The 27,583-nt window shown below is 39.5% G+C and overlaps 1 protein-coding gene across 3 annotated transcripts in view; it reads right to left on the reverse strand.

Moving 5' to 3' along the window:
• The window catches only part of LOC109417254 (cellular tumor antigen p53), a 49,957-nt gene that overhangs the window by 17,329 nt on the left and 5,045 nt on the right, over nt 1-27,583 (reverse strand). The window contains exons 1-6 of one of the 3 annotated variants that reach the window (XM_062842706.1): nt 16,389-16,536; nt 16,162-16,257; nt 16,047-16,083; nt 15,534-15,978; nt 5,372-6,091; nt 4,930-5,291 (exon numbers count right to left, since the gene is read on the reverse strand). In XM_062842706.1, the coding sequence (XP_062698690.1) occupies nt 5,257-5,291; nt 5,372-6,091; nt 15,534-15,978; nt 16,047-16,083; nt 16,162-16,257; nt 16,389-16,477 (1,422 nt within the window). In that variant the 5' untranslated portion in view covers nt 16,478-16,536 and the 3' untranslated portion in view covers nt 4,930-5,256. Of the gene's footprint in view, nt 1-4,929; nt 5,292-5,371; nt 6,092-15,533; nt 15,979-16,046; nt 16,084-16,161; nt 16,258-16,388; nt 16,537-27,583 lie in introns of those variants that run through there. The other 2 variants (XM_062842698.1, XM_019691367.3) reach the window with 2 other exon arrangements.

Below are 27,583 nucleotides of genomic sequence, written 5' to 3' on the forward strand. Positions count from 1 at the left end.
ACAGCATCCAATGTGAAATTATTCTGCGGGAGCTATTGCTTTGTGGTACCCTCACTGCTGCTGCGCTGCATAGGTAGCTGTGGCACGGCAAAACAGCAAACAAAGCCGCCAGCCACAATGGAGATGATGATGGGCTTCGTTGGGTTGCTTGTCGACGTCGTCGTACTCAGCTGCGGCGATTGTTGGTGACGCTGCTGATATCCCAACTAATTTCGGGCCGGGCCAATTAATTGAAACCGGGGAAACAAACTGCTAGATATTCTAGCTTCTTCTCGCAATGCACGTTGTAATTCGCGATACGGTAGCAAAAAACCACAACGATAATGTGGGGAAAAAAGCTAAATATTAACGCGAACCGGAGCAAGAGCGATGATCGACTTCACCCTGCGAGTGCACGACTAGGAGTGACTTATGCCTTATTCAGTATTTATTACTTATTCCTTTATTCTCTTTTCAGTAAATCTTACCACCATAGCTGGCGCACTAATCAATCTTTATAGCAAATCACCGTACACATCATCATATTGATATATGCGAACATCTTTAAATATCTATATCGTTATATAGAAGCGTTTGGTACGGGAGGTCCACGCTTCCATCTTTCCCCTCGATTTCAAGGTGTAGAATGTTTTCAAATATTGACTATGTTGAAAGCGCTCTATCCCTTGAAATCTTCTCTGCGGTACATGCTGCGCAGTTGGCCTGGCTGTTAGACAAGAAAAATGATAGACTTAAAAACGTCTTCATTTTCCAGGATGCATTCAAGTAATGGCTGCGTCAGTTTGAGATTAGATTAGATTAGATTAGAAGGTTAATGTTGTTATTCTGTTAATTTGAAACCCAAACAAATTGACGTTAAGTTTGCATACAATATATGAAAATATTGAAAAAAAAAAATTTGATGGAATTCTTTACCGTACATTCAAAATGAAATAAGTTTATTTTCCGGCTGTTTCCGAGAAATCTGCTTTTAGTGTATGATAAACCTATTGTTCCTCTTTCAAATGCAGAAAGAAAACCTTCCGGATGTTTCCGATTTCAAAAGTTACAACACTTTAAAAAAATCGTGATAAATTTATTATTATATGATATTATTTGCCTAAGAACAATATTTGGCCCTCTGAACGTATTTTTTCTGAAAACTTGGATTCAACAGCTTTCAAGCAAAAAAAAAGAAGTTTAAAATCGGTCAACTGGTTCAAAAGCTGTGATTTTTTGAAAAAAAAAATTGGTTTCGAAAAATCTTGATTTTTACAATCATAAAATTGGTCACCCTAATGATGAAATAAAAAAATACGGGTCTAATTATTTTCGATAAACTACAAAACCACCAAGTATCACGATTTTCGGAGACACACTTTATCGATTTTCTATGGAATGGTTGTATTTAAAAAAAAAAATCTTGTTGAAGTCGGTTAGATTGGTTGTTTCTCACTGCTAGGTGAATTTATTGTTATAAAATTCATTGAAAACTATGAAATACGTTTCATTACTAATTTAGGTTGTATTTGGGTTGCGAAAATACGTTAAAATAATTTTGATCAGTTTTGATATACTAGGTGCTCCACTGTGAGTCGGTACAAGAAACTTTCGGAGTTATTTCCTGAATGAAACGCTGAAAGAATTCCTGGAGAACTCCCAGAAGTAAGTCTTTGTGGAGTCTCAAATGAAACTCCTTAAAAAATCCTACAGGATCTTCTTCAGCAATCACAAAATAAATTCCTCGAGGGGTCCTAAAAAGTTCACTTCCCAAGTAATGTTTTGAAAACCTTATACCTTTTATTTTGGTGTTTTGTTGGTGCTTAGAACCTCTTATAGTCTATTTGCCTAGAAAATGTTACTTGGGCGGGAAAAAATCCCAGAAGGAACTTTTGAATGCATCTCTGAAGGAACTCTCGGACAAATCTTAGAAAGTATTTCTGAAGAAGCCCATCAGTGAGTCGAGACAATCAAAGCTAATGCCCAGGGATTGTCGGCATGCACAGTGCGGGACTAAAACAAGCCTTTGCTATACACAGTCAGAAGGGCTTGTCTCCCGTTTTTGCCGAGAGACAGAGACGTATGAGTGAGAGCTTTCGTAATTGTGCGTGACAAATCGTTGGATTTGAAATTTCACCAATCTTGCATAGAGCACAGCGATACGCACAGAAAGAGGGGTCTGGTACGTTTGGCATAAGGACATTTGGCATCAGGGACGTTTGGCATAAAGGACGTTTGGCATAAAGAATATGTGAAATATATTTTCCCTCTGGAGAAAAATTAAAGAACAGCCTTCAAGGGAAAGAAGGCAAACTTGTTGTTGGTGCATTATATTGGATCTCTTATTTTCGAAATAACCTTTTGCTTCCATGAATTTGATTTTTTTTCGGAAGGGGAATGTTCCTTCTTTTGTATATAGGCTGTTCTTCATCGATACAAGCAATTTGGATTCCGGTAATGGTTCTTTCCAGCAAATCATCCTTGTCTGCATAATATATCCATAAAAATTAATGCATTATAATGTATTATCCTTCTTTTGTATACTTATCCTTCTTTTACGTTAAGTATGTAGTTCACTTTTTACTGAAATCATTTTATGCCAAACGTACTTTATGCTAAATGTCCATTATGCCAAACGTCCTTTATGCCAAATGTCCTTTATGCCAAGTGTCCTTTATGCTAAACGTCCTTATGCCAAATGGCATTATGCCAAACGGCCTTATGCCAAACGTACCAGACCCCAGAAAGAGTTAGGGGTGTGCCGATATCGATAAATCCGATATTATCGATAATTATCGGGTCCGAATTATCGATACGATATTCGATAATTCAAAAACCGATATCGACGATATTTCTTGCGCGATATCGGACGCAGTGCTACAAAGCTTTGGAGTTATCATGAATGGATAGTTCAACGCGAGGTTCAATTATGTTCAACGTCATAGTTTGGAGTCAACCTTTTTGTACTTAAGGGTCCATAAGGGCCAGGAGGAGGGTGATTAAAAAATTTGTATAGCAGTATTTTCATATTTACTGAGAATATTTTGAGTGTGGGTTCCCTTTGTTGTATCAAGCTGCAAAAAAAGTAATACCTTACTTGAATTGCTACGCAAGTTCGGTGTTTGTTTCCGGAAAGTCTTTATAAATGAACATGATTTTCATATTTTCACTTTTAAAAAGTTAAACTAGGTTAAACTGAAACTGCTAAATATAAATAAAAAGTGAATATAAAATAAAATTTCATATTTTTTTCATTATCCGATATCGGATCCGATATCGATAATTAAAAACAGAAATGGTTTCGATATCGATAATTTGGAAAACCGATATCGATAATATCGATAAATTAGGTCGCGGCACACCACTAGAAAGAGTGCATTCTACAGAGTGCGAGAGACAGGAGACCTCCAGGCCTCCAGCACACGTAAGTGTGCAGCACACAACCGATTGCACGTAGTCACCTTCTTCTACATAGTTTGTTGTGCTGTCTCGTAGCAGCGTGTGCGGCGCGCAAAGAGTTCTGAGTCGTACCCTATCCCTGCTAATACCTACCTAGCGGTTTATATACAACGTGAAAGAAGTGTCTCAAAATAGAAAGTTTCCTCCACAAAAGTGTAGTGTCCGTCTTGTTGGTCGAAGTCCGCATCGAGCAGTAGATAAGAATTCATCAGAGAAATTCCAGAAGAAACGCATGGAGGAGTTTTGGGTGATTTTTTGAAGTAATCTTGGAATCAATGTCTGGATCCCAGAAGGAATTCTTGGAGAAATTTCGGAATGAATACCTGAGAGATTTCTAGAAGGAATTTATGAAGTATATCCTTGAAGAACTCCTGGTGAAATCCCAGAAAAAACTTCTGGAGGAATCCCGAAAGAAACATCTTGAAAAATCCTAGAAGCAACTTCTTGAGGAATCACATAAGAAACACTTAGTGGAAGTGAGAAAAGGATTCCTGGAGGAATTCCAAAAAGTAAAACCTAAAGTAATCACTTCTAGAGGAAGCCCGCAAAGATTACATGGATAAATCTAATAAAGAACTCATGGGACCCTGGAATTCTGGGGGAGTTTTGAATAGAATTTCTTAAGAATCCAGTAATCCAGTTCTGATGGAATCTCAGAAGAAATTCCAGGAGGAATCTCAGTAATATTAACCCTTTCCTTCCCACAACTTTGAACGACTATTTCTATGCCAAAAAAAGCGTTTTCAAAAAAGTTCTCGAACAAAAGATATTGCAAATTGACTAAATTTTTCGAAATCAATGAAAAATAGTTGTAAATCAAAAGGTTTTTGAATAATTATCAATAGTTCCATTATTGAAACATGTAATTAGTAGTTGGATTAGCCTTACTGACGTGAATCGCATATTTGTCTATTTGCATAGGAAAACCAGCAAAGATGGGACTGATATGCGATTCACGGCAGCTTATGAGGTTGCAATCATGTTCTAAAACTAATTGCATCACATCCATCTAATTCTGTTTGTACCGAATTCGTCAAAAATCGATGGTGCTCTAGAGCAACCATGGGAAGTAGAGGGTTAGTTCTTTGAATGAGAAGTCTCAGAAGGAACTCCTGGATAAATACCGGAAGAATTCTAGAAGAAACTTCTGGACGAATTTAAAAAGAACACATGGAGAAATCTTCAGAGAGAAGTAGGTATCTTGGATCCTGAGGATTCCTGAAAGAATTTTGTATCTCAGTAGAAATTTTCCTCAGTAGGAAGATTCCCGGAAGGAATGCCCTAGAGGAATGCCAGTCTTCAGCTTATTTTTACTGACTAAGTTTACCCAATAACCAATCATAGTTTATCTCTGAACCAGCACTGTCACTGAACGACCCAGAATTTTATTGGATTGGATAAAGACCAATGCCAATGATGGACAACTTCCGCCATAAAGCGACCGTACAAGAGGCAGATGACATCCCGCGTCCACCAGTCACCGATGAAATAGTTTGCCTTGTTGCTGCTAGTCCTATGTTTCGCCCCTCATCGTCCAAGTCTTCTTTCTCTTAAGTCCATTAACACAACTATTTCTCACACTTGTCACTTTTTCCGCGACCAATATTTTTTTTTATTGACCTTACTCTCCTATAAAATTTGTCTTGAGAATTCTATACAATCGAAAATACATATGTTTAACTTATTCTTGTATTACCAAATTGGTCATTTTAATACCCTACAAAACTATCAGTCTCTTATTGAACACATCAAATCAAAGATATGTTTATTGCAAATGATTTGTGAAACAAACATACTCCATATCCCGGAAGTAAAACACTACACCGAAGACTTCTTTTTCCTACGTACCCGACCTAACCCAGAAAAAAAAGAAAACAATAAATTCACAAGTATCTCGCCTTAACCTACGGTATAATAAACGGTTCATACTTACTCTGCACCCGGCGAATGCTTGTCAGATAGGCGGCCAGCTTCCTAGATTCCTCGTTTGGTTCGTTGGGGCCGCTGCTCACCAGCTCGGCGGCCACAACTTGGAAGGCATACTCGGCCACCTTGTGGGCCATTTCCACCGACGGCAACATAACGGTAACCGGAATGCCATTTAGTTGCACCATCTCCTGACTGTTGGACGGGGTGATGGAGCGGGCCTTCTGGTAGCGGTCCAACGAATCGGACGACATTTCTTTCTTGATAAAGGCCAGCTTGCCACTGGTTGGGGACGGCGTGTGGCGACGCTGGTGCTGGTCCAGGTGACGCTTAACGGAGGTCACCTTGGAGACCTTCTTTCCCGGAGGCGCCTGCAGCTGGGTATCGCTCTTACGCTTGGTCGGGGCCATGCCTTCCTCTTCCTTGAGCTTGTCCCGCTTGGGGCAGCTGCACACCTTCAGGTGCAGTGACTTTTTGCCTAGAATTTGGCCCTGGGCGTCTTCTAGCGAGAAGATAACGGCCGTTGCCCGACGGTTGATAATCCGGCACGAATTCTGGCAGACGAACTGGAGAGACACGTTCAGGCCCACCTGTTCCTGGGCGGTCATTCCGAGAGGAATGAGGACCGCTAGACGGTCCTTGAAGGCAACGCCGTTCTCGGTACCGACGTACCGAGCGGACGGGTTGAAGCAACGCATGACGTGCGCTTTCACCTCGTCGGGGACCTCTGCGGATGAGAGAAAGAGGAATTTTAGTAAATTATTATACAAAAGGCATGAAATCTGAGAAAACTGGTACAAAGTGAGCGAAAAAGAAATGAAGCCAACGCAGCAAGCAGAGGCAGCACGAGGAGTGTGGTGGATGAAGTGCAAAAAAGTATGGATTGGAACGATATGTTGAAGTTTTGTACAGCTGACAATGGCACGATGCACAATATTAACCCGTTAACGCCCAAGGTGTCTCACAATTCAAATCATTAAATAAATTTGTTATCAAAGGTTAAGTTCCAATAGAATACACATGATTTGACGAAGAAAATTGAAGTCTATTGTGTAGTTCCAAAAAAATTCTTCAATGTAGGTCCTCAATATCTAATAATTTTCTCAAGTTCTATTTCAGCACAACTTCTACGTTATTGTTATATTCTAAATCGTATAGATACAATACAGCTCTAAACAATAGGACAGATCGGTGAAGTACTAGATTTGTAGTAATGAGCTGAATTTTAGTATGGTGAGAAGGTCAGTTCTCCGTTTCTGCAATAAAATGGTGCAAAAAGTATGGGTATTACGATTCCTTGCCTAATTTGATGCTGTTTGAGCAAAACTTTGGGCAACAGTGTTGTTGTTTTCTCCAATTCTTGCAACATGAACAACATAGTTAGTTGTCTAAAGTTTTGCTCAAACGCTTTTTGCACCATTTCATTGCAGAAACGGAGAATTGACTTTCTCATCATACTAAAATTCAGCTCATTACTACAAATCTAGTACTACACCGAACGTGCCCCATTGAGAGAGATGATAACCACTCAGAAAGAATAGAAAAATAATGTAAATTGGGGCAGAAATCTCTCCCAATAAACGCCTAAAAGTATGCATGGCCCTTGTAATATCATATACATTTCAAGTAGTTTCAACTGCAGTGTTTAATATTTCTCAAATTTTAATTTAAAAAACAAATCAAATAAAGAGTGCTTCTTATGCGTAACCGAATTAAACGTTCAAATACTGTAGAAGTTAGATTTCACACAAATAATGATTTCTGATAAAGTACACAAACTTTCTTTACGTACTTACCATACGTAAAATTTTAAGAAAAGTTCCATGTTTTGGTATATAAAATTTCAACCGGATATACTCTACACGGCTTCTCCACCTATGCTTGTACTACTCCATGATTTTTATCCGTGAACAATATTTGGGTTTTATAAGTCGCAGAAGAAATTCCGTACAGAATCCCTGATAGGATCCTTCAAGGAAGCACTGAAGGAATCCCGGTTCGGAAAAACTTCCTGAAAGAATAATTGAAGAAATCCCGGGAGGAATTTAAAAAAAAGGGAAGAATCTTTGGGGGAACCCGGTAGGAATCCTGGCACGAATACCTAAAAAAGCAAGATGCTCAAGTATCCCAGGAATAATTAAAAACAAAAAATACAATTTGGAATCCCTAAAGGAATCCTCTACGAAATCCCGGAAGGGATCCTTGAAGGAACTCTAGCAGTAATCCATGAAGGAACGCCAACTAGAACATTAAAGCAATCCCAATAGAAATCCCTGAAGGAATCCCGATAGGATTTCATGAAGGAATTCTGGGAGGCATATCTGATAGAATCCTGGAGAGGAATCTTAGCTGAAAGCTTGGTAGGAATGCCTGAAATAATCACAGAAGAAATCCCGGGAGGAATTACTATATAAATCCTGAGAGAAATGCATGAAAAACACCCGAGAAGCCAGCAAGGATTCAGGCACGTATACCTGAAAAAAATCCACTATGATTCTTTGAATATATTTTGACAGAATTCTTTGAAAATATACTAGGATGAATGTGAGAATCCTACGAAGGAATGCTGGCTAAAATTTCTGAAAGAATCCTTTCAGGATTTTCTAAAACAATCCCGGCGGAAATCCCTGAAGTTATTCGTGACGGAATCCCGTAAAGAATATCTGACGAACTCTATAGAGGGATCATGACAGGAATCCTGGCTGGAAACTGAGCGCAAATTCCTGCAAGAACCACAGAAGACGTCTCGGAAGAAAATATTGAATAAATTCCTGAAAAAAAAAAGAATTCTTGAAAGAATCATCAGAAATTCCGGCACGAATAAGTACCTAAAACATCTAGGATTGCTTAAAAAAAATCTCTGCAAAAATCTATATTTTCTCATTTTTTTTCGGGAGGAATCCCTTAAGGAATCACAGCAGGAATCCTGGAAGAAATCTTTAAAGAAATGCCAGCACGAATCGCTGAGGGAATGCAGAAAAGAAATACTAAAAGAAGAGCAATCCCTACAGCTATTTCGGAAGCAATGTCTGAAGGAATCCTGGAAAGATTCTCGAGAGGAATGTCTGAAGAAATCTCGGAAAGAATTCCTGAAGATATCTCGAGAAAATCTAATCTCATCTCACTTTTTGTCCCTACTCTCTACCCTCTATCTTACTGTCTTCTCTGCTCTCTATCCCAACTCCCTATCCTTCGCTCTATCATAACTCTCAACCCTACCATCTGTCCTACCCTCTACCATAACCACTTGCTTATCCTTTACCCTACCTTCTACCGTACCCTCAACTCTAACCCTTCACATTTTTTTCCATACTGTGCCTAACCGTACCCTCTACTCTACTCTCTACCCTAACCCTTCCCTCACCCTCAACCCTACTCACCATCCTACCCTCTACCCTAACCTTCTACAACCACGCCTTCTACCCTATCCTTCAGCCAAACCCTCTACCCAACCGTCTACTCCACCGTTTACCCTATCATCTACCCTGACCCTCTACCTCACCGTCTACCCTTTTACTCATCAAGCCCGATCGATAATTTGAGCAATAATACCCATATTGCATGGTATTATTGCTCAAACTACCATTCCGTGGCCGCCATCTTGGATATGGTCCGACATCTTGGATTTCAAAATGGCGTCGGATATTCATTTTTAAGTTCTACTCATGAAGCCCGATCGATAGATACCCATTAGAGTGGGTCAACCGTTATATGGAAAAATGGAAAATTTGATGGCATCCCATCAGATCAAAACTTTTTCGGTTCCATTTGGGGACCCAAATAACTGTGCAAAATTGGGGTACGATCGGTTATGTCTACGTTTTGCGCATCGCGTTTGAAATTTGTATGGGATTTTACATGGGAAAACATACTTTTTGCATTTTGCTCATGAGAAGCTCGAACTTTTCTAAAACCATATAACCAATAATGTGAAAACATAGCCTAGGGTGTCCTGAAACACTTTTTCGAAGACCACGAAGTGATCTGATGTTCATGAAAAAAGTTATAGCGTTGGCATTGCTTGCCGAAACATGATGATTTTGTTGCTATTGTTATCCCTTTACATGTTAAAACTTAAACACATGCATGCGGATTGTTGAATATAACTTTTTCTACAAGCATTGGATCGCTTTGCGGTCTTCGACAAAGTTTTCCAGAACATCCAGACAAACTTTTTCAATTTATGGCAAAAATGCAAAAAAGTATGTTTTCCCATACAAAATCCCATACAAATTTCAATTGCAATGCGCAAAGAGTAGACGCAACCATTCGTGCTCAAATTTGGCACAGATACTCAGGACCCGAAATGGAACCAAAAAAGCTTTGATCTGAGAAAACGGTTCCGATGACCCACGCTAATACCCATATTGCATAGTACCCGAAGCAACATTGCCGATAAATGGCATACATTCTGGAGTTGTGGACGCCATCTTGGAACCTAAGCCGCCATCTTGAATTCCAATAGCCCTACAACCAGCTCCACATCCTAAGGAATGTGTATGTCAAATTTGATTGAAATAGCTTGACGCATTTCAGAGTTATGCCGGAGCATACATACATACAGGGGATACTCAAAATAACTAGGACAGGTAAAATTTTCACTTTTCAAAAAAATTTCAACTAGCTGTAATTTTTCGAAAAGCGCATTGAATATTCTCAAATTTTCACTGTAAGTTCATCAACTAATTGTGTATCATTGGTCAAAATTTGGAAAAGATCGGGCTATTCTACATGAAGTTATAAAGGTTCTAGAAATATGTATAATTATCCGATAGCCAACTTTGATCTGTTATATCTCCGGATTCAATGAACCGAATGCAATGAAATTTTGACATATAATGAGGTTTTTAAAACTTTTGACTAAACTTAAAATTCTTTACACGAAAGAAAATTATAACGATTAGATTATTTTTCTAATAAAATACCAATTTATCCAAAACTTCATCATCGTTCCAAAATTTGAGATAGCAATTATAGTTCATTTAAATTATCTCTAATTGACTTGAATATATTGATGTTTCAAAGGAAAGCAACCAAGTAGCCGGCATTAAATTGAAAAAGTAATGGGATGCATATGAAAAATAGATAAATTTACTTAAAAAAACATACCGTGGGGAGTCCTAATTTCGCACGGGTCCAAATTTCGCTCACTAATAACATTTAGAGATCATAATCATACAGTGACCCCACACCGATGAATCACCTTAATTTTGTACACTATTTATGAATCACCATGTTGATCAAATGGAGTGATCCATTTTTGCCGATTCATAAATTGTGGGGTCACTGTAAAACTAATTGTTGAATTGTCCAAATTTCATTTCAGCTATACTATATAAAGTGAAATTTGGATAATTCAACCATTAATTCTATGATTATGATCTCTAAATATCATTAATGAGCGAAATTAGGGCACCTTACGGTAACTTTGTTTAGAAGGGCCCGATCTTTTCCAAATTTGAACCACTGATACACAACTAGTTGATGAACTTACAGTAAAAATTAGAGAATATTTGATGCCCTTTTCGAAAAGTTACAGCGAGTTGAACATTTTTTGAAAAGTGATTTTTTACCTGTCCCAGTTATTTTGAGTATCCCAAGTAACAATCAGAATGCCTTGAAGGTTTATTCATGTTTTATCCTGGTTTTATACGAGCATGTCAAAAAGCATGTTGTTCTAAATTAGATTTATGTAGTAGTTTTTTACTTTGAACCTTTGGTGTTCCATAAAACTATCATATAACTTCTGCTATAAACATCTTCAATTAAAGACTTGCAAGTAGACATGAATTGGTTTTATCACTTATTATATACCATTTCAATAAAACTTGCATTTGCGGTTGTTGTCGGAGAAATTTTTTTTGTAAACAAATACACAAAACATTAGAGTGGGTCAACGTTGTATGGAGAAAATTTAAATTAGATCGCATCAACCCGGAACAAAGCTTTTTCACTAATATATGTCCAAAACAACTGTGCAAAATTTGGAAGCGATTGGTTGCGTCCCCGTATTCCGCATAGCGATTGAAATTTATATGGAAGTTAGTATGGGAAAACGTACTTTTTTCCATTTTACTCATAAGTTGAATTATTTTGTCTAATTCCATGTAATCAATGACGTTAAAGTATAGCCTAGGATACGCCAACAAAATTTGCCGAAGACCGCAAAGTGATCCGATGCTTGTGAAAAAAGTTATTCGCTTGGTAACTTAGGCAAAAAATTGAAATTTTATTATTGATATTCCTTTACATGTTAAATGTTAAGCCCCTTTACGTTATAACTTTTTTACAAGCGTCGCACCACTTTGCGGTCTTCGGCAAAGTTTTTCGGCATATCCTAGACTATACTTCAACTTCATTAGTTAGATCAGCGTTTCTCAAACTATGGATCGCGACGGCGATATTATAATAAATGTCCCAATTAATTCATTTTGTATAATAAGTCTTAATCTGGAAATCGATTCGAAAACTATGAGTTTACAGGCTGAAGGCTCACAATTTTGGTAAAATTTTAGTTTTTCCTAGTCTTCTAAAAAAGAGTTTACGTTGTTGATTGAAGTTTGTATTTTCAGTTACTCAGTCAGATTTACACGCCAAGTTTTTTTTTAATTCTTGATCACTTAACCTATTTTACAGCTCTATTGTCCACTAGGGCACTACGTGAGCGATTACAATTGAAAGCTGCACTTACACTTTGTGCAGCGTCTAGAAGTATTCTATTTTACTATATCGAATTGGTTGCCTTCGTGCTGCTTTCACTTTTCTACTCTTTTCTCGGTAGAATGATGAGCTTGAGGATGTCAATAGGTGCTTGTTGTTCCTTTTCCAGTTCGATTGGGGGTCCATTATGAGTTGCATTTCGCCGATGTCCAGGTATCCGGGTGTAAATTTCCGCACTACAGATTCGGCCGATTGCCGCAAAATTGCCTCAAGCCTGTTTTGGATGACACGTGCTTGCTCCCCGGTTGCTGCGATGCGAAAAGGCCCGATCGTCGGCGGCGCGGTCTCTCCTCACCGACCGGCTCGAGTCTTCGTGTCGCTGACGACCGATGACGTGCGCGTCGCGACGTCGCGAAGTCGCGATGTCTGATGGAGCGCGAATATTGTTATCGCGGGGTTCGATGATGCGCGAATGCTGACGATTCGCATCTCTGCGCATAGGGTGCTAAACTGGTATGCCACACCGGGTTCGTTTGAGCCATGGGCCCAGAAGAGGGTCAATGTCAGCCAATCTTGGGGAGAAGAGAAACTGATGAAAAATTGCAAGTGCCGGGGCTGGGAATCAAACCCATGACCATCCGCATATGAAGCGAACGTGTGACCAACTACGCCACGAGCCCCGGCTACGCGCCAAGTTGGGCAGTTAGAAGTTCAAAGATATTTTGATGTATCAAAAATCAGCCAACAAATTACCAAAGCAAACTAGTGAACGTTCACCGAGTTATCGATTCATTTTTACCGTACTTCAGTAAATCTTAGGTTCGGTCAAATTCTCCTAAATTTAGATATTCCGGAATTTCACAGAAACCAAAACAGCTGAAAAGTGATTTCAATAAAATAGAAGTTAAATAAATGTTTAAGAAGGATCTGAATAAACATTTCAAGAGGACTCATTTGAACATCCAGCAGCACTAATTTAAAAAATTCTGCTTGATGTTTACCTGTCATCGTCAATACAGAATGATATTCTCAGCCCGAACTGTTTGATGGATTAAAAAAAAAATCACGAGAAAACACGAAACAAAATTTCTTTAATTTTAAAATAAATTTTTAAAGTTCTACAGAAGCATAACATTGCCACTATAACCCTGTAATACCCAAATTTTTAATTTTGATCTAAATATCTTTTAAAATCGATTTAAGCATGTTTTGGAAGATGATTCTTTTTAATTCTCGATTTTGTAAATTTCGGTTTTTGATTTTTCTAGTTTTTATTTTTGAACGTCCTCCCACTTTTATATTTTTCCTGGAAGCTTTTTCGGGATGCGGATTTTTTGAGACGAAAACATTTTAAGATTTTATGACTATTGTTGAAATATTAATATTTTAATTTTTTTTTCATTGAAAATTTTATTTTCCGTGTAATTTTAAGGAAAATAATTTCAGAGTGTATTCGTCTCCCTTAAGGTGAATATATGACGAAGCCACACCCCAAATTTTCAAGAGCACGAGCTGAATGAACCAAACGACGGATTGCGCTGAAAAGTTGATCGATTGGTCACCACCGGGGTGTGACCAATCGATCAACTTTTCAGCGCAATCCGTCGTTTGGTTCATTCAGCTCGTGCTCTTGAAAATTTGAGGTATGGCTTCGTCATATAATGTCCTTAAACTATTTTACTATGATAGAATGATATGAGAAAGATTTAAAATTGTAATTGTAACGATTCAATACAAAATAAACAATGACTTCTGAAAGGTGACTAAAACATCAATTTTTAATGATTTTAAAAAAATGTAAATACGCTTTAAAAGCCGACAGAAAACATTTTGACAGTCCTAAATATCAGCCAAAAATATAAAAAAAATTGATTGTCCACGAAACAAAAATTTCAAAAATTCTCAAACTATACCCCGTCTAAAGGCGGGGTTGGGTATTAGAGGGATAACAACTTTGTATAAATTTTATTTTTCTTTGTTTCTAATATTTTTGATACTTAGAACCTCGCTTAGAATACATAAGTTCTGTGCACCATGGTGTTATGTAGTGTTACATGGAGCCAGACTGGTCAAGTTTATTGAAATCTATGTAACGTTAGTTTTTTAAAAACTATGCTGCCGTGAATCGCAAGTCAGTCCCATCTGCATTTTGGTCAAAAACGAGTTAATGACCGTTTTCGAGTTTTCTTCGGATGATCTTTCAGCTGCGTACAAAAAAATATATAGTTTGTTCAGTAAAGTTGAAAAACAACACCAAGTCAGATTGTCCCATAACGAAATGTAATCGCAAGTCAGTCCCATTACGAACTTGTGCGCCCTCCGGTACAAAACCTAACACTATTTTAGCCAGTTTTATATTTTTCACTGTTACGTATTCACGTTTGAAACAATATGTGAAAGTTTCATGATGATCGCAAAAGTTTTCAATTCTTGGCGATTTTGTAGAGTTTCGCATGGAAATCGAATTTGAAAACTTCAGAGGCCATTTTCTCAATGCCTACTTTTTACATATGGGACTGACTTGCGATTCACGGCAGTATGATAGCGATAAAATGTATTTATTAAAAAAAGTTAGCTCATTTTTTTTTTCTAAAATGGCGTATGTTATGAAAATATGAGCTGGTGGGTCGCCAAATTCCATAACAATCAAAAGTGGGTCGGTAGCTTGAAAAGTTTGAGAACCCCTGAGAAAAATGCAAAAAAGCACGTTTTCCCATACTAAATTCCATACAAATTTAAATCTCAATGCGGAATACGGAGAAGCAACCAATCGCTCCCAAATTTTGCACAGTTGTTTTAGACGCTAAAAGGAATCGAAAAATTGACTTTGTAGACCCAGTCTAATACAAATAGACAAACATACAATCACACATACATTGACTTGTATGTATCGATTAACAACCCTGCCGAAAAAATGTACTATAAATTAGGGTATTGGTTCCCTTCTTAAGCATGTGGCTCCCATTTTCATCCTACGAAAAACAAAGGATTGAAGCGCTGTTTGTTTTGTTTCTTATTTTTGTATTTTTTGTTAGAAGTGAGCACCCATGACAACAAAAAGAACGGAATCAATCAGTGCCGTAATCGCTTGTTTTCGAATAGGATGAAAATGGGAGCGTGAGATTAATGATGGAACACATACCCTATTAACCATTGTCAAGATTCCAGGGAAGTAAATTTCTTTTGCATGGAAATTAAGCTCATGAATCGTGACAATATGTAATTTTTGCAACATCGTTTACGTCACCTAGAGAACCAGTCACAAACTATATTGTTTAATATTGTTTTAATAAGACATGGATGTGGAGAACATCTTATCTGAAGAAAGTATTCTAAAATGTTGCCTTATTCTGGAGATATTCACATCAAAAGGACTGTCTTATTTATAGAACTCTGGGCGTTCAGGGCATCTGTCCTATAAAAAGGACGCTGGGCGGATATGGGTTAATTCATATGCATTCAACGGTTGATTAATGTCACAGTAGGTACTCTGGAAACGAAATACTTACTCGCATTGTTGTTACCGCCTCCTCGATGGTTTTCGCATCTGTACACCGGCTGATGCATGTCTTCCGGTGCCGAGCAAACCATCATCACCCGCAAGTACAGCTCCTGGTGGGTCAAGGTCTGGTACGAGATGTTGAACGTACACGCCTGATCCATCTTGACGAAGACTTTGTTCAACCGCGCGGAGAACATCCAGCTGGACTTGCCGCTGGTCTCGCCGCTGAGCTCCACGTTGAAGTTGTATGCCGGGTTTTCCAGTTCATCCAACGTGGGAGTACGGTCCAAATGCTCCAGCAGAGCCATCACCGCCGGCGTTTGCTGAATGACGGTGAGCTTCTGGTCCAACTCCTGGTCCTGCATCAGCAAGGCTCCTTCCATCGATTCAATCTTAAGCACGTCGTGGTAGTCCAGCAGTATATCGCTGTCAAGGTCCATCAACTCATTTGTCTGCAAAATATTCAATTCAATTAGACAGAGTCGGATCCGGTTGAATCTGGTTCAGTAGCTAAACTTACCGGAATCTGGATCAGTTGAGCAGCATCACATTCGTCACTGAAAGAAGAAAACACATCACATTTTATTAGAGATCTATATTTGGAACCGTGGCATCATTTTCTGGCAGCCACTTACACTGCATGCGAATCCTGGTGCCCATAGGTCTGATTCGTGTCCTGCGAGTCGACCATCTCGAAGGTTTTCCGTAATGTCACAAAGCAAGTATGTTGGCTGCAAAGAAGAGAACACGTTTTCGTTACTTACAAATCAGTAGCGTATCGTTTTCTTAACCCCCCACAGCATGATGCAATTTCATCAGTACTGCTGAAACGTTTGTAAATCAAGTACTATCCATTACGTACAAATTAATAAACTTTTCCTCATAACTAATGGAACTCTGAGTACTACTACTACAAGTACTACAACCATCAGGTGAAATCATTTTTATCATAAAATTTCTCCCACGTTCTGACACTGAAATGTGCTAAACTGTAAAAACTACCGTCAACCATCGACGATGACTAATTTGAAACTGTAACGAGCGCGGGGGCAAGCGAATCCTTACCATCTCTTCATCTCTCATCATTCTTCCCGACAGAAACACAGGCCGAGACGAAGATCGGAAGAAAAGGAGGCTCGATCGATATGATTAGCATAAAGTATTTACAGGCGTGTACGTATGTATGTATGCTGCGATGGGTGTGATGTGGGTCGATCTTGGTTCGGTAGGTACCTGCTGTGGATGGCCCACCACAGCTGATTCTATTTCCTTTTGCTGCGCTTTATCGGTTTATCATCATCGTCACATATCCGTGTGTGAGAGTGTCCCTCCTTTTTTCTGTGTGTTTCATTTGGATTCAGTTTCGCAGGTTGCTGTTTGTTCGGGGTTTTCAAACGCATGCGACACATGTGATACACTGCCGAATGAAAATGTCGGTACGGTGGTGTACTATAAAGCAGAAGAGGCATATCATATTCAATTAGCACCCCGGATATTGTTCAATTTGATTGTCTAAAATTCGGATGAATCCTAAAGTAGAGCCTGCACAGAATGCCAGGATTCAGTTCTATGCCATATTCTCTGGAATTCTTCTAGGAAGTTCTCAGCTACTTCAATATGCATAGTAATGATTTCGGGGTCTTTATCGATTACCAGGTATTCTGTATCGTCGGCGAAGAACGTGTAGATTACTCCGTAGATCATGATAACTTCTAACATGAACGAATACTCGGTTTACGGCAGCCGTTCTCCATCCTCGGTCACGGCCAATACTCGCAAAATCACGCTCCACCTGGTCAACCCATGGTGCTCTCTGCGATCCATGCCTTCTTGTGCCAAGCGGATCACCTGCTTTGCAGAATAGTTGGGCGTTATTGCAAAATGGCCTGCCGAGCACCGTATGCTTCTGGCTTTGGTCACCGTCTGGATGCTAGGTTCACCGTAGAGTGCAGCGAGCACGTGGTTCATCCTTTGCCGTCACACACAGTTTTCCTGCACAATCTTCGAGTGCCTGTATTTATGTACTTCTCGAGCATAGTTCATAGAGAACCATCGGTCATATCAGAGTTCTGTACATGGTACATTTCTCGCGCTTAGTATCATACGGGCGTATCTGCAATGGTCGGTTTCTCTTCATTGATGTTCTCTTTCGGTAATAACTTGATCCGTGAATTATTTGCAATTCTAGTTGTTATTTAGGATGCTAGTCCTAGTTTTCCTCCACCGCACACTGGGCAGAACGCAGTTATGATGAGATTGTCTGTCCATAACAGCGTTCTGTCCCAGTGTGCACCTGACCACACGAAGAAATAATCCAAAAACTGTTCATAGTTCCCAGAATAATCCGAAGAGAAAATCGATGAAGAGAAATCGATCATTGTAGATACGCCCGTGTGACAAAAAACGCGAGATTTGGTGCGAGGGTGGATCTTCTTCGACCGCATATTCTTGTGGAGCCTGACTGATGGTGTCTTCGTATTTCAAGACTAACGTTGCTGTCTGTCGTTAATAAGGACCTGAGGTAGACGAAGTCCTCCACCATTTCGCAATTGTATTCGTCTACCGTAATGGCTAGTTTCCACCTGATAAGTACTGTGTAAAAAGATAGGACAAGTAATGGCCACGTAAAACTTTTGCAATCAAAATTACTTAAGCGATCGCAGTTGATAAGTAATTTGCAGCCAGAAAGATTTGCCAACAGATGGCACTGTCATGCGATGCTGTCAGCCATGCTGTGTTTTCCGTACGGAATAATATGTCGCTGTATTATTCCGTGAGTTAAAGTGGCATTTCTCTTTCGTTTTTGTTTCTTCTTTCGCACCAAAGACATCAGGATGCATTAAGCTGTTAGTACACAGGGGCCTTAGGCATGTAGTACACAGCGTCAAATATTTTATTTATTTATTTGTTTGAATAAATAAAAAAAAATGACAAGGAAAGAACTCAAGAAACATCAGTTTCAACGAGCCTGGATAAAACAAAGAGGAGAAACGTCAAAATTGGAACAGTTGATTTATGTCGAATTCGTTTTTTATTCAGTTCCAACCTGGGTTGGAACTGGATGAGATCACAGTTTCAACCCCAACCCGACTTCGGTTTCGCTTGTACTAAAGTTTGTTTGAGTTTGTTTGACGTTTGTTTGTTTACACATTTTCCGCCAATCCAGTTCCAACCCAGGTTCAAAAACGAATTCGACATTAGTGTCATCCCCATAGTTCCAATCGAGCAAGAGACCTGTCAAAACGACAAGGATTCGCCACTTTGGTATACTCGAGACACTTTAATCAGTTTGAAGCGGAAAACGCAATGGGTTCGGCAACGGAATGCGGAAGCACTGCGGTACGTACTAAAAATTCCGCAAGTATGCCGCTGTGGCATAGGCGCCAACTTGTGACGTAGTTGGTGGGGCGAAGCTCTCCAAAATTAGACAAAATTCAACTTTTTTCAGTCCAATGCACTAGTTTTCACGTGGATATGCCTGAATAAGATGAATTGCATCGATGTTTTCCGCATTCGATTGGTTTTAAAAGGCCTTGCCCCCAACTACGTCACAAGTTGGCGCGTATGCGCTACGGCAAAACACAATGAGCGCGGATATCCTGCGGTTAATTTCAGAACAACTCCAGCTCGGTGAATATGTTTGTTTCCTGGAAGAAAGGAATTATGTGAGAATCTGCAGCATTGCTCTTGCTCTGTTTTACTCTATCAAAAGAAATCTGAGGTTTTCTAGTTCTCGAAAATTCCTAAAAGAGTTCTCTCAGGAGTTTCTCGATATTTCCTCTAGAATGTCCCCCAGGAGTTCACGGAAATTCATCTAGAAGTTCTCCTCCAGTTCTTCCTCCAGGAGATTATCAGGAATTCTTCCGGATTTTCCCGGATATTTTCGTGGGAGTTCCCCGGAAATTCCTCCAGGAGTGTTCCGAAAATTCCTCCAGGGATTCCCCCGGGAAATCATCCAGAAATTATCAGGTTCCACTTCCAGGAAACCCCCAATAAAACTTCCGGGAGTTCCCCGGGAATGCCTCCAGAAGTTCCCCGTTAATTCCTTCAGGTGTTTGCCGGGAATATATCCAGAAGTTCCCCATGAATTCTTGTAGGAGTTCTCCCAGGATATCCTGCAAAAATTCCCTTGGAATTCCCCAATGAGTTTCCAAGAAATTCCTCCAGGAGTTTCCCACGAACTCATCTAAAATTACCTCGGGAGTTCCACCAGAAGTTCACCAACAATTCCACCAGGAATTTTCCGGGAGTTCCTCTGAAATTCCCGTGCAATTCTTTCAGAATTCCTGCAAGGCTTTCCTGGAGGGATTCCTGGGGGAATTGCCCGGAGGAATCCCCGAAGGAATTTATGGAGCAATCATCAGAGCATCTTCTGGAACAAATCTCCAGAAATTCCGGAGTAATACAAAAATCCTGGAGTAATACCAGAAGAAACTATAGAAGGAACCCAAAAATTCACTCCTAGAGGAGATCTAGAAGTAGGTTCTGGAGGAATCCCGGAAGAAGTTGCTGGAGGAAGGATTTTCTCTGCGAAATTTCAGAGAAAAACCTTCTTATGGAATGCCAGAAGATTCATCACAAAGAATCCTTCGTGAATCTTCATAAAATTTCCCGTGAAGCTTAGTCCCAGTATTTCTTCAACAACTCCATAAAGTAACCGCCAGAGCCCCAGCAGAATTCCTTCCATCGTAGTCCGAACGCCTAAATTACAGAATTTTTAATTAGTATCTAACCTTAGTTCTCTCTGCAATACCTGGAAAGCTTCACAACTCCGTTGGAATCTCACTATCTGGATTTTCACCAGAAGCCCACCCGAAAGTTTTAAATTAAATCATTTTCCCTACACGCGCGCGAAAAAGTACATTTAAATTTCAATAACATTTCCTGAGGAAACGAACGAAATTTCTCTAAGTCCAAATCGTAAACAACCCCTTGCCCTTTTCTTCACATCCTTTTTACAGCATCGTTTCGTTAAAATGCTGTCAGTTAAACAAATGTCAAAATTACTAATGTGTACTATGAAACATCTTGACTGAATACACCTTAGCGTGTATTCAGTCATCATCAATAATCATTAACGCGAGCAAACGGCCGCGTAAGCGTATGCGCTGGATCGCGCGCAACACTGCTGTCAATCATATAAATATCAATAAACAGAGCCGTTTGGCTCTCTTCAACTTTGTACATCAACCGATCAACAAGTGTTATCTTTATCTCCAGAAATCTCCCCCCGAAAGTTGTTATACAAAAAGTGTATTAATTTAAAGCAGTGGCGTCGCGTAACCTCACTTTTTACCTGTGCACCGACCCTAAAACTTGCAATTGCAGGGGATTTATGATCGAAATCGAAATACAAATGAGTGAAAGCAGTTATTCTCGTCATTTTCTAATTATTACAAGCAAATTTGTTCAAAAAATTCAAGAATTTATACTTGGTGCACAGGTAAAAAGTGAGGTTACGCGACGCCACTGATTTAAAGAGTAGGCCTGCTGTAGTTCCTCTCGTGAGCTGTTTTAAAATAAGGTTAATTATTGGTTCCGGATCACCGGATTCAAAAATTACTTATGGAAAAAGGTGAAATTTTACTTGAGCGCTCTACTTGGTAACAGGAAACTTAGCTTAATTCTGAAGCCTAGGCTTGCACCTGCTAGAATGTACTTCGTTTTTGACGCGTTCACCATCTGTCCAACCTTTGTTGCTTCATGTTTCAGGCGGGTCTACAGTTCTGCCACCGTTCCAAATGTTCTTGCAATTATATCCACTTTATCCGCGAAACAGACAAATTGGACAGATTTCATGAAAATCGTAACCCCGGCTGTTAAGCCCGGCTCGTCACATTACACCTTCCAGGGCAATATTGAAGAGCAGACATGAGAGCCCATCACCTTGTCGTAGTTCCCGGCGAGATTGAAACGAACTACACAGCTCGCCCGAAAACCCGTTACGTATTTTTTTACCGTCCATCGATGGTTTGATCCGTCTTTTGAGCTTTGCGAAGAAGCCGTTCGCGTCAAGAAGCGAAATCAAAAAGGGAAGAAAAGCAGAAAGGTTTCGCCAACGTCTACGACACACCATTCGGTGCAGTGACGTCTGTGAAGCCAAAGAGGGAGTCAACGAAGTCAGAACCGTCGATCTCCCTGTTGATCACCTGTCTGGTCTGTGGAGAAACATCGAGTGAAGGAGTGTGGAGTTTTCAAAAAGATGAATCCAGACAACCGCTGAAAAACTGTCCGCGACCATTTCCTGTGCCGGATTTGCCTTGGGAAGCATGATAAAAAGCCATGTCGATCCGCAACCCGTTGTGAAGTGCAAGGCTGCTAAATGCGCCACTTCTACACAGCCACTCGGAATGTACGTCGATTTCGATGGATCGAAGTCCAGAATCAGACGAAGTTAAGCAGGCAAGGACATACTACCGATGAAAACAACGAGTCGAAGGTGCATTCGAGACCGGGCTTCTGTGGCACTCTGATCACGTAGAGTTCCCCGATAACTACGCCATGGCTGCACGACGGTTATGCTGCTTGGGAGCCGTTCATAAACCACGTAAACTTTTTGGGGGGGGAGGGGGGTGTCTGACCAAAGTCTACGCTCCATACAAATTTCAAAATTTTTGTATGGACAAAAATCTACGAGGGGAGAGGGGGGGAGGTCTGAGATGGCCAAATTTTGGTATACGTGGTTTATGAACAGACCCTTTGAGAAGCGCTTTATTGCAGATTCAACCATATTCGAGAACGTCTAGCGTCAGATAGCATAGTATCAGCAGAAGGGCGGCGAAGGAGGACCCGACGATGGCCGATTCAAGACGGTTGTTGTACCTTCCTTTCGGAATAGTGTGGAACCCTACGTCGACCTGCAAAGCTTCGACGGCGAGGTCACGTGGCGGATTCACTATTTGCAATCGGCTCTCGAACTCGTCCACAGGTCTTAGACGGGTCGGGGAAACCGAGGCAACTCCAACGAAGATCGCCAGTGAAGGCGGCGCTTATGTCAAAAGAACGTGTTCTGGTCAGTGGAAGACCACTGATGACGTGCTCGTATTCTCCAGCGAAATCGACGTGGTCGTCCCCACCAATCGAAGCATCCTGCGATATGTAAGCTAGTACGCCAGGACAGGAAGGGTCGACACGGTAGATGGGCAGATTTTGGAGCGATGGCGTCAGTGGACCGCGAAGTTCAAAGAGCTGAAAGAGGTGCGAATATCACGCACATATTTTCCGTACGTGGTGGCGTTTGACATTGAGGATTTGCCGTTTGTAGTATAGTGAAGTTGGATATATAGGAGTAGGCTATGAGAAGCGCATGACAGGAGGATAAGAATAATAAATTATTATTGTTTAGTAATACAAACTGCAAAGTCTACTTTATTGAACTTCTACATTGGCGACGAGGATGGGATACCGAAATCTCATGATGTTGTTTGAAGATTTTCATATTGAAGGGGAGTATTATCTACAATTAGTGTGAACAATAATAAAACGGTTTTTTTTGCAGCAGTGATACATTTTGTTCTAGACGTGACCCATGGAGAGACCAAGTTTTGAGTAAACCATCGGATGCTAGTGAGTTGTACAGCCGAACAAGCATAACAGGTTACTGACACGTTCTCACGCCCTATGAAGATTAGTGGTCCTGGCCCTGTGACCTGGTAGTGGTTACTCTAGTGTTCAATTGAAAATATGGAAGGATGTTGATCATAGTAAGAAACCAGGTGGGTATATTTGTAATTTACTGTATATATAGCCTACACATACTGATTCGGAAAGAATCTGCCGGAAAATTTAGTTATTCAAAAATATTTCAATATTTTTGGATGGCATATAGAGAGGCAAGGCTTTTGCATAAAAAGGAAATTTGCGGAAAAAATAATTTCCATAACGTTTAACAGAACGTACAGCCTAATCGATATTTAATTTGGTTTGCCATTTTTCTGAAGGACTTGGGTGGGTACCTACAAGTAACTTTTTCGAAGCTGTCAGAGGGCACATGGTTGCATAGATGAAAAAAGCAGTGAGTTTGCTTTGAATCATACTGAGCAAAAGTGGATAGGTGGATATCTCAGTGACAATAAGGAGAAACATCAGAGAATACAAATATGGCTGCCACAATGGCCAATTTGGTCCCCTACTCACGTTTTCAAGAGCACCAATCTTGAAAATTCGTAAACAAATGCTTTCGATTTGGAAAAGCTGCCTCTTTTTTGCAAGTGGGCAAAGCTAGGATAACAAATGCGGTTTGGTTCGATGTTTCATTCGTCAGATTCGTGCCTCTAAGGTTTGAACGAAAAATTGCAATGGGATTTCTTGATGTTTCACCTTAAGTGCATTTAGTTGAGGCTGACCACAACAGTCATACTTTAGTTTGTTTGTTTGAATACTGTGCTTGTTAAAACAGCATTACCTTTATTAGCATTGAGAAGCCATGTATGATTCAAATTTTCATGAATTCATATTTTCTACATGTTACTTTACAAATTTGTATCTCAATTAAATACGATACTATTTGAATTTTAAAAAAAATCAGTCATTTGAATTGTGTTTATAAACAATCTGTTACGAAAGCACGTAACTATTATTCCATAAGTACAAACCGTATTTTAAGGTTAGTTTGTGATGTTTTATATTAATTTTATTTATTGGTTTATTTTAATTCTGACGCGAGTTTACTTATGATAATGTCCAAATTTTATTTATTAAGGGATGTATCGATTTGTATTTCAAGCGTTTCTGTAACTAGTAATGCAAACCAATCTGCCACTATTAGATATACATTATCTATCTATTTGTAGCAAGTGTTTGATGGAATAATTGTAAGAACTTCTTGTAACTTCTGTGCGTTGATAAATTGAATGTGAATTTAAAAAAACATAATAAAAATAAAGGAAATCAGAATGCCCAAAATTTGATAAGCCAGCACTTATATTGACAGATTAATAATAGACAAGACTGAACCAGATGTAATATGAATATTATTTTTTTGTGAATCAGCAAACTCGGGCGTGTTTCTTATGTCAATCAAATGTGCGGCTAAATAAAATATGAATAATTAACACACATTGAGTAAAACCATGGTACTTTAGCTGATTTCTTTAAGAAGTTTTTTTTAATCTAAAGCCATTTTGAAATTTTAATCTATGACCAAGTAAGAAGTTTTTTTAATCTATGGATATAATTTGTTTCAACGAACGAAATAGAGTATTTGACCCACTAATGGTTTTCACCAAACTTATACTGTGAAATATGCAAAATCTATACCTGTTAATGAAACTAAAGGAAATCAAACCATAATGCTTGAGCGATGAGAGTTGAAATGAAAAATAAAAATACCTATGGAGAAAATAGTTAGATCCTGCAAACTGGAATTGATAAAAAGTTATTTACATATTTCTAGGAACAGAAAAGAGAAATGCTTTCGAGTTCAAGTTCAATTGAAAATAATATGTTGTTCCTAGTCTATTCGAAGATTAAAAAAAAATCTTAGTCCTTATGATAGATCATTTCTTGAGGGATCCTAGTTTCAAGCTTTTGCGGGAAGCACTAAAGGCTTATAGAATTTTAGTATGATATGGGGATTGAAGAAATCCCGTAAAAGATCGAATGAAGAAGAGTATTCTATTACGAATTATTTCCAAATTGATCAGCAGAGAGTAAAGGGAACACTGATTCCGGTCTACATCTCCATATGGAACGAAGGGGATTTGAAAATCTCGGTCCGTTTCTGTTAAAGGAACGAAGGGAGATTGTGGAAATTCGGTCCATTCCAAGTATGGAATGAAGGAATGAAACAGATCGTCCGGTCCGCTCCTGGGTAAATAGAAGAGAGTAAAGGGAATACTAATTCCGGTCTACTACTCCATATGAAATGAAGAGGAAATCTAATTCTGGTCCATTTCTGAAAAAAGGAACATAGAGAGATCGTTAAAATTCGGTCCGGCTCAATAGAGAACCGAAGGAATGAAACGCATCATCCGGTCTATCATGAGATGGAGGAAGTGAAACTTCAGTCCACCCATGATAAAGGGAAACGCCAAGGAAACTAAAAGTTTTAGTCCGCATAACAAAGACCAGATGTAGGGGATTCATCCCAGTCCATTTGGCAATCCGGTCTATCATGAGATGAAGGAAGTGGTACTTCAGTCCATCTATGGTAAAGGGATGTGCAAAGGAAACTATACGTTTCAATCTGCAATAGATAAGACCAAATGAAGGGGGTTCCCCCAGCCCATTTGGCAATCCGGTCTACTATAAGATGAAGGAAATGAAATTCAGTTCATCTATGGTAAAGGGATGCGCAAGGAAAACTGTATGTTTTAGCCTGCAATAGAGAATACCAGATGAAGGCAATCCGGTCTATCATGAGATGAAGGAAGTGGTACTTCAGTCCATCTATGGTATAGGGATGTGGAAAAGAAATCATACGTTTTAGTCTGAAATAACTCCAGTCTACCACGATTTGAAGGAAGATTGTTGATCTTCAACCCATCTCTTACAGTGGTACAAGGATATTTATTCATACATATATAAAATAACATTTTTTTAAGTCTCGTTTAGGTGGAACAATCATTTTCAAAATATACCTAAACATTGGAACGGTATGGATTCAAGATTGTACGACAATGGTAAACATAGGACTCTGATAAAAAAAAAGAGAATAATTCAAAATTCAGAGGTAAGAAAGCCGATTTACTGATAAAACCAGGAGAAAAGCTAAGTATAACATTTTTTTAGTAACTGAAGGTTGTCATTCTAATACTGTTTTATCATATTTAGATTCACTTGCTCGTTCTACAAGCACAGCGGGTACTGATGCTGTTGTAGTACCAGAGAATCAAATGTTAGATGCATTATTGGATCGAGTGTTGAAGCGAAGCCATTCACATAAAAAAAAGGAAATCATTTCATTGTACTAATTGAAAGTCGAAACTAATGAGGGCATATGCTGTTTTTTTTCTCAAGTTAATGAGAGAGAGTAGTTCATACAAGAAATAATGTTTAAATAAATATTCAGAAATTGTCATTTGTATAAGTAAAGAAAGGGAGAAATAGGGAAAGCTTCAAGGGTATGTTTGCATTAAAGAATTTGGGGAAAAATATTTATAATACACAATCTGTCATGACCTAGTGAGAATCAGTTGTTATAGCAATAATCAATTGTTTCAATTTTATTGGAGAAAAGGAGAGATGTAGTATAGTGAAGTTGGATATATAGGAGTAGGCTATGAGAAGCGCATGACAGGAGGATAAGAATAATAAATTATTATTGTTTAGTAATACAAACTGCAAAGTCTACTTTATTGAACTTCTACACCGTTTTCGTCGATAGCGAGACTGCCTATGCGTGCGTTGCCTATTTCAGGGCCATTATCAACGGAGGGTATCATTGCACACTTGTCGGAGGAAAAGCGAAGGTAACATTCATACAAGCTCTCTCGATACCGCGACTAGAGCTCCAGGCAGCATTAATAGGCTGTAGGCTTATGAAAATCCTTTGAAACAGATGCAGCCTGTCGATATCACAGCTAGTGTTTTGGAACGATTCGAAGATCGTCCTTTCCTGGATTCATTCCGACCACCGTTGCTACCGACAAACGTCATTAGCCAGTAGAGTGGTGGTACGTTCCATCGAAAGCAGACGATGGCGAATTTGCAAATTAGCTTAGAGGTCCGGACTTCCTGTGGAAGTCTGAGGAATCGTGGCCACGCCAGACTGAACCCGAAGTAACAATCGTCGAGATCAGAAGGTTTCACGTTTCCCTTACGGCGGAGCCTTGTGAGGTCATCTCCAGGAGCCGCTTCTCTAGATTCGAAAGGCTCTAACGGACTGTTGGCCACATTTATATCTTTGCAGACAACTGCCAGCGGAAAGCGACGAAGCTGCCGTGTTATAGGTAGAACTCGCACGTCATACACGAAGAGTTAAATAAAGCCGATAACACAATCTGGCGGCTGGTACAGCAAGAAGAGTTCCCGGATTAGATGATTCACCTGCGGAAGGCGGAAGGAGGATAGGAAGGACTGGCTGAAGTTGAACCGATCAAGCAAAATCTACAAACT

This window comes from Aedes albopictus, chromosome 1 (genome assembly GCF_035046485.1).
Source record: "Aedes albopictus strain Foshan chromosome 1, AalbF5, whole genome shotgun sequence".
Lineage (NCBI taxonomy): Eukaryota > Metazoa > Arthropoda > Insecta > Diptera > Culicidae > Aedes > Aedes albopictus.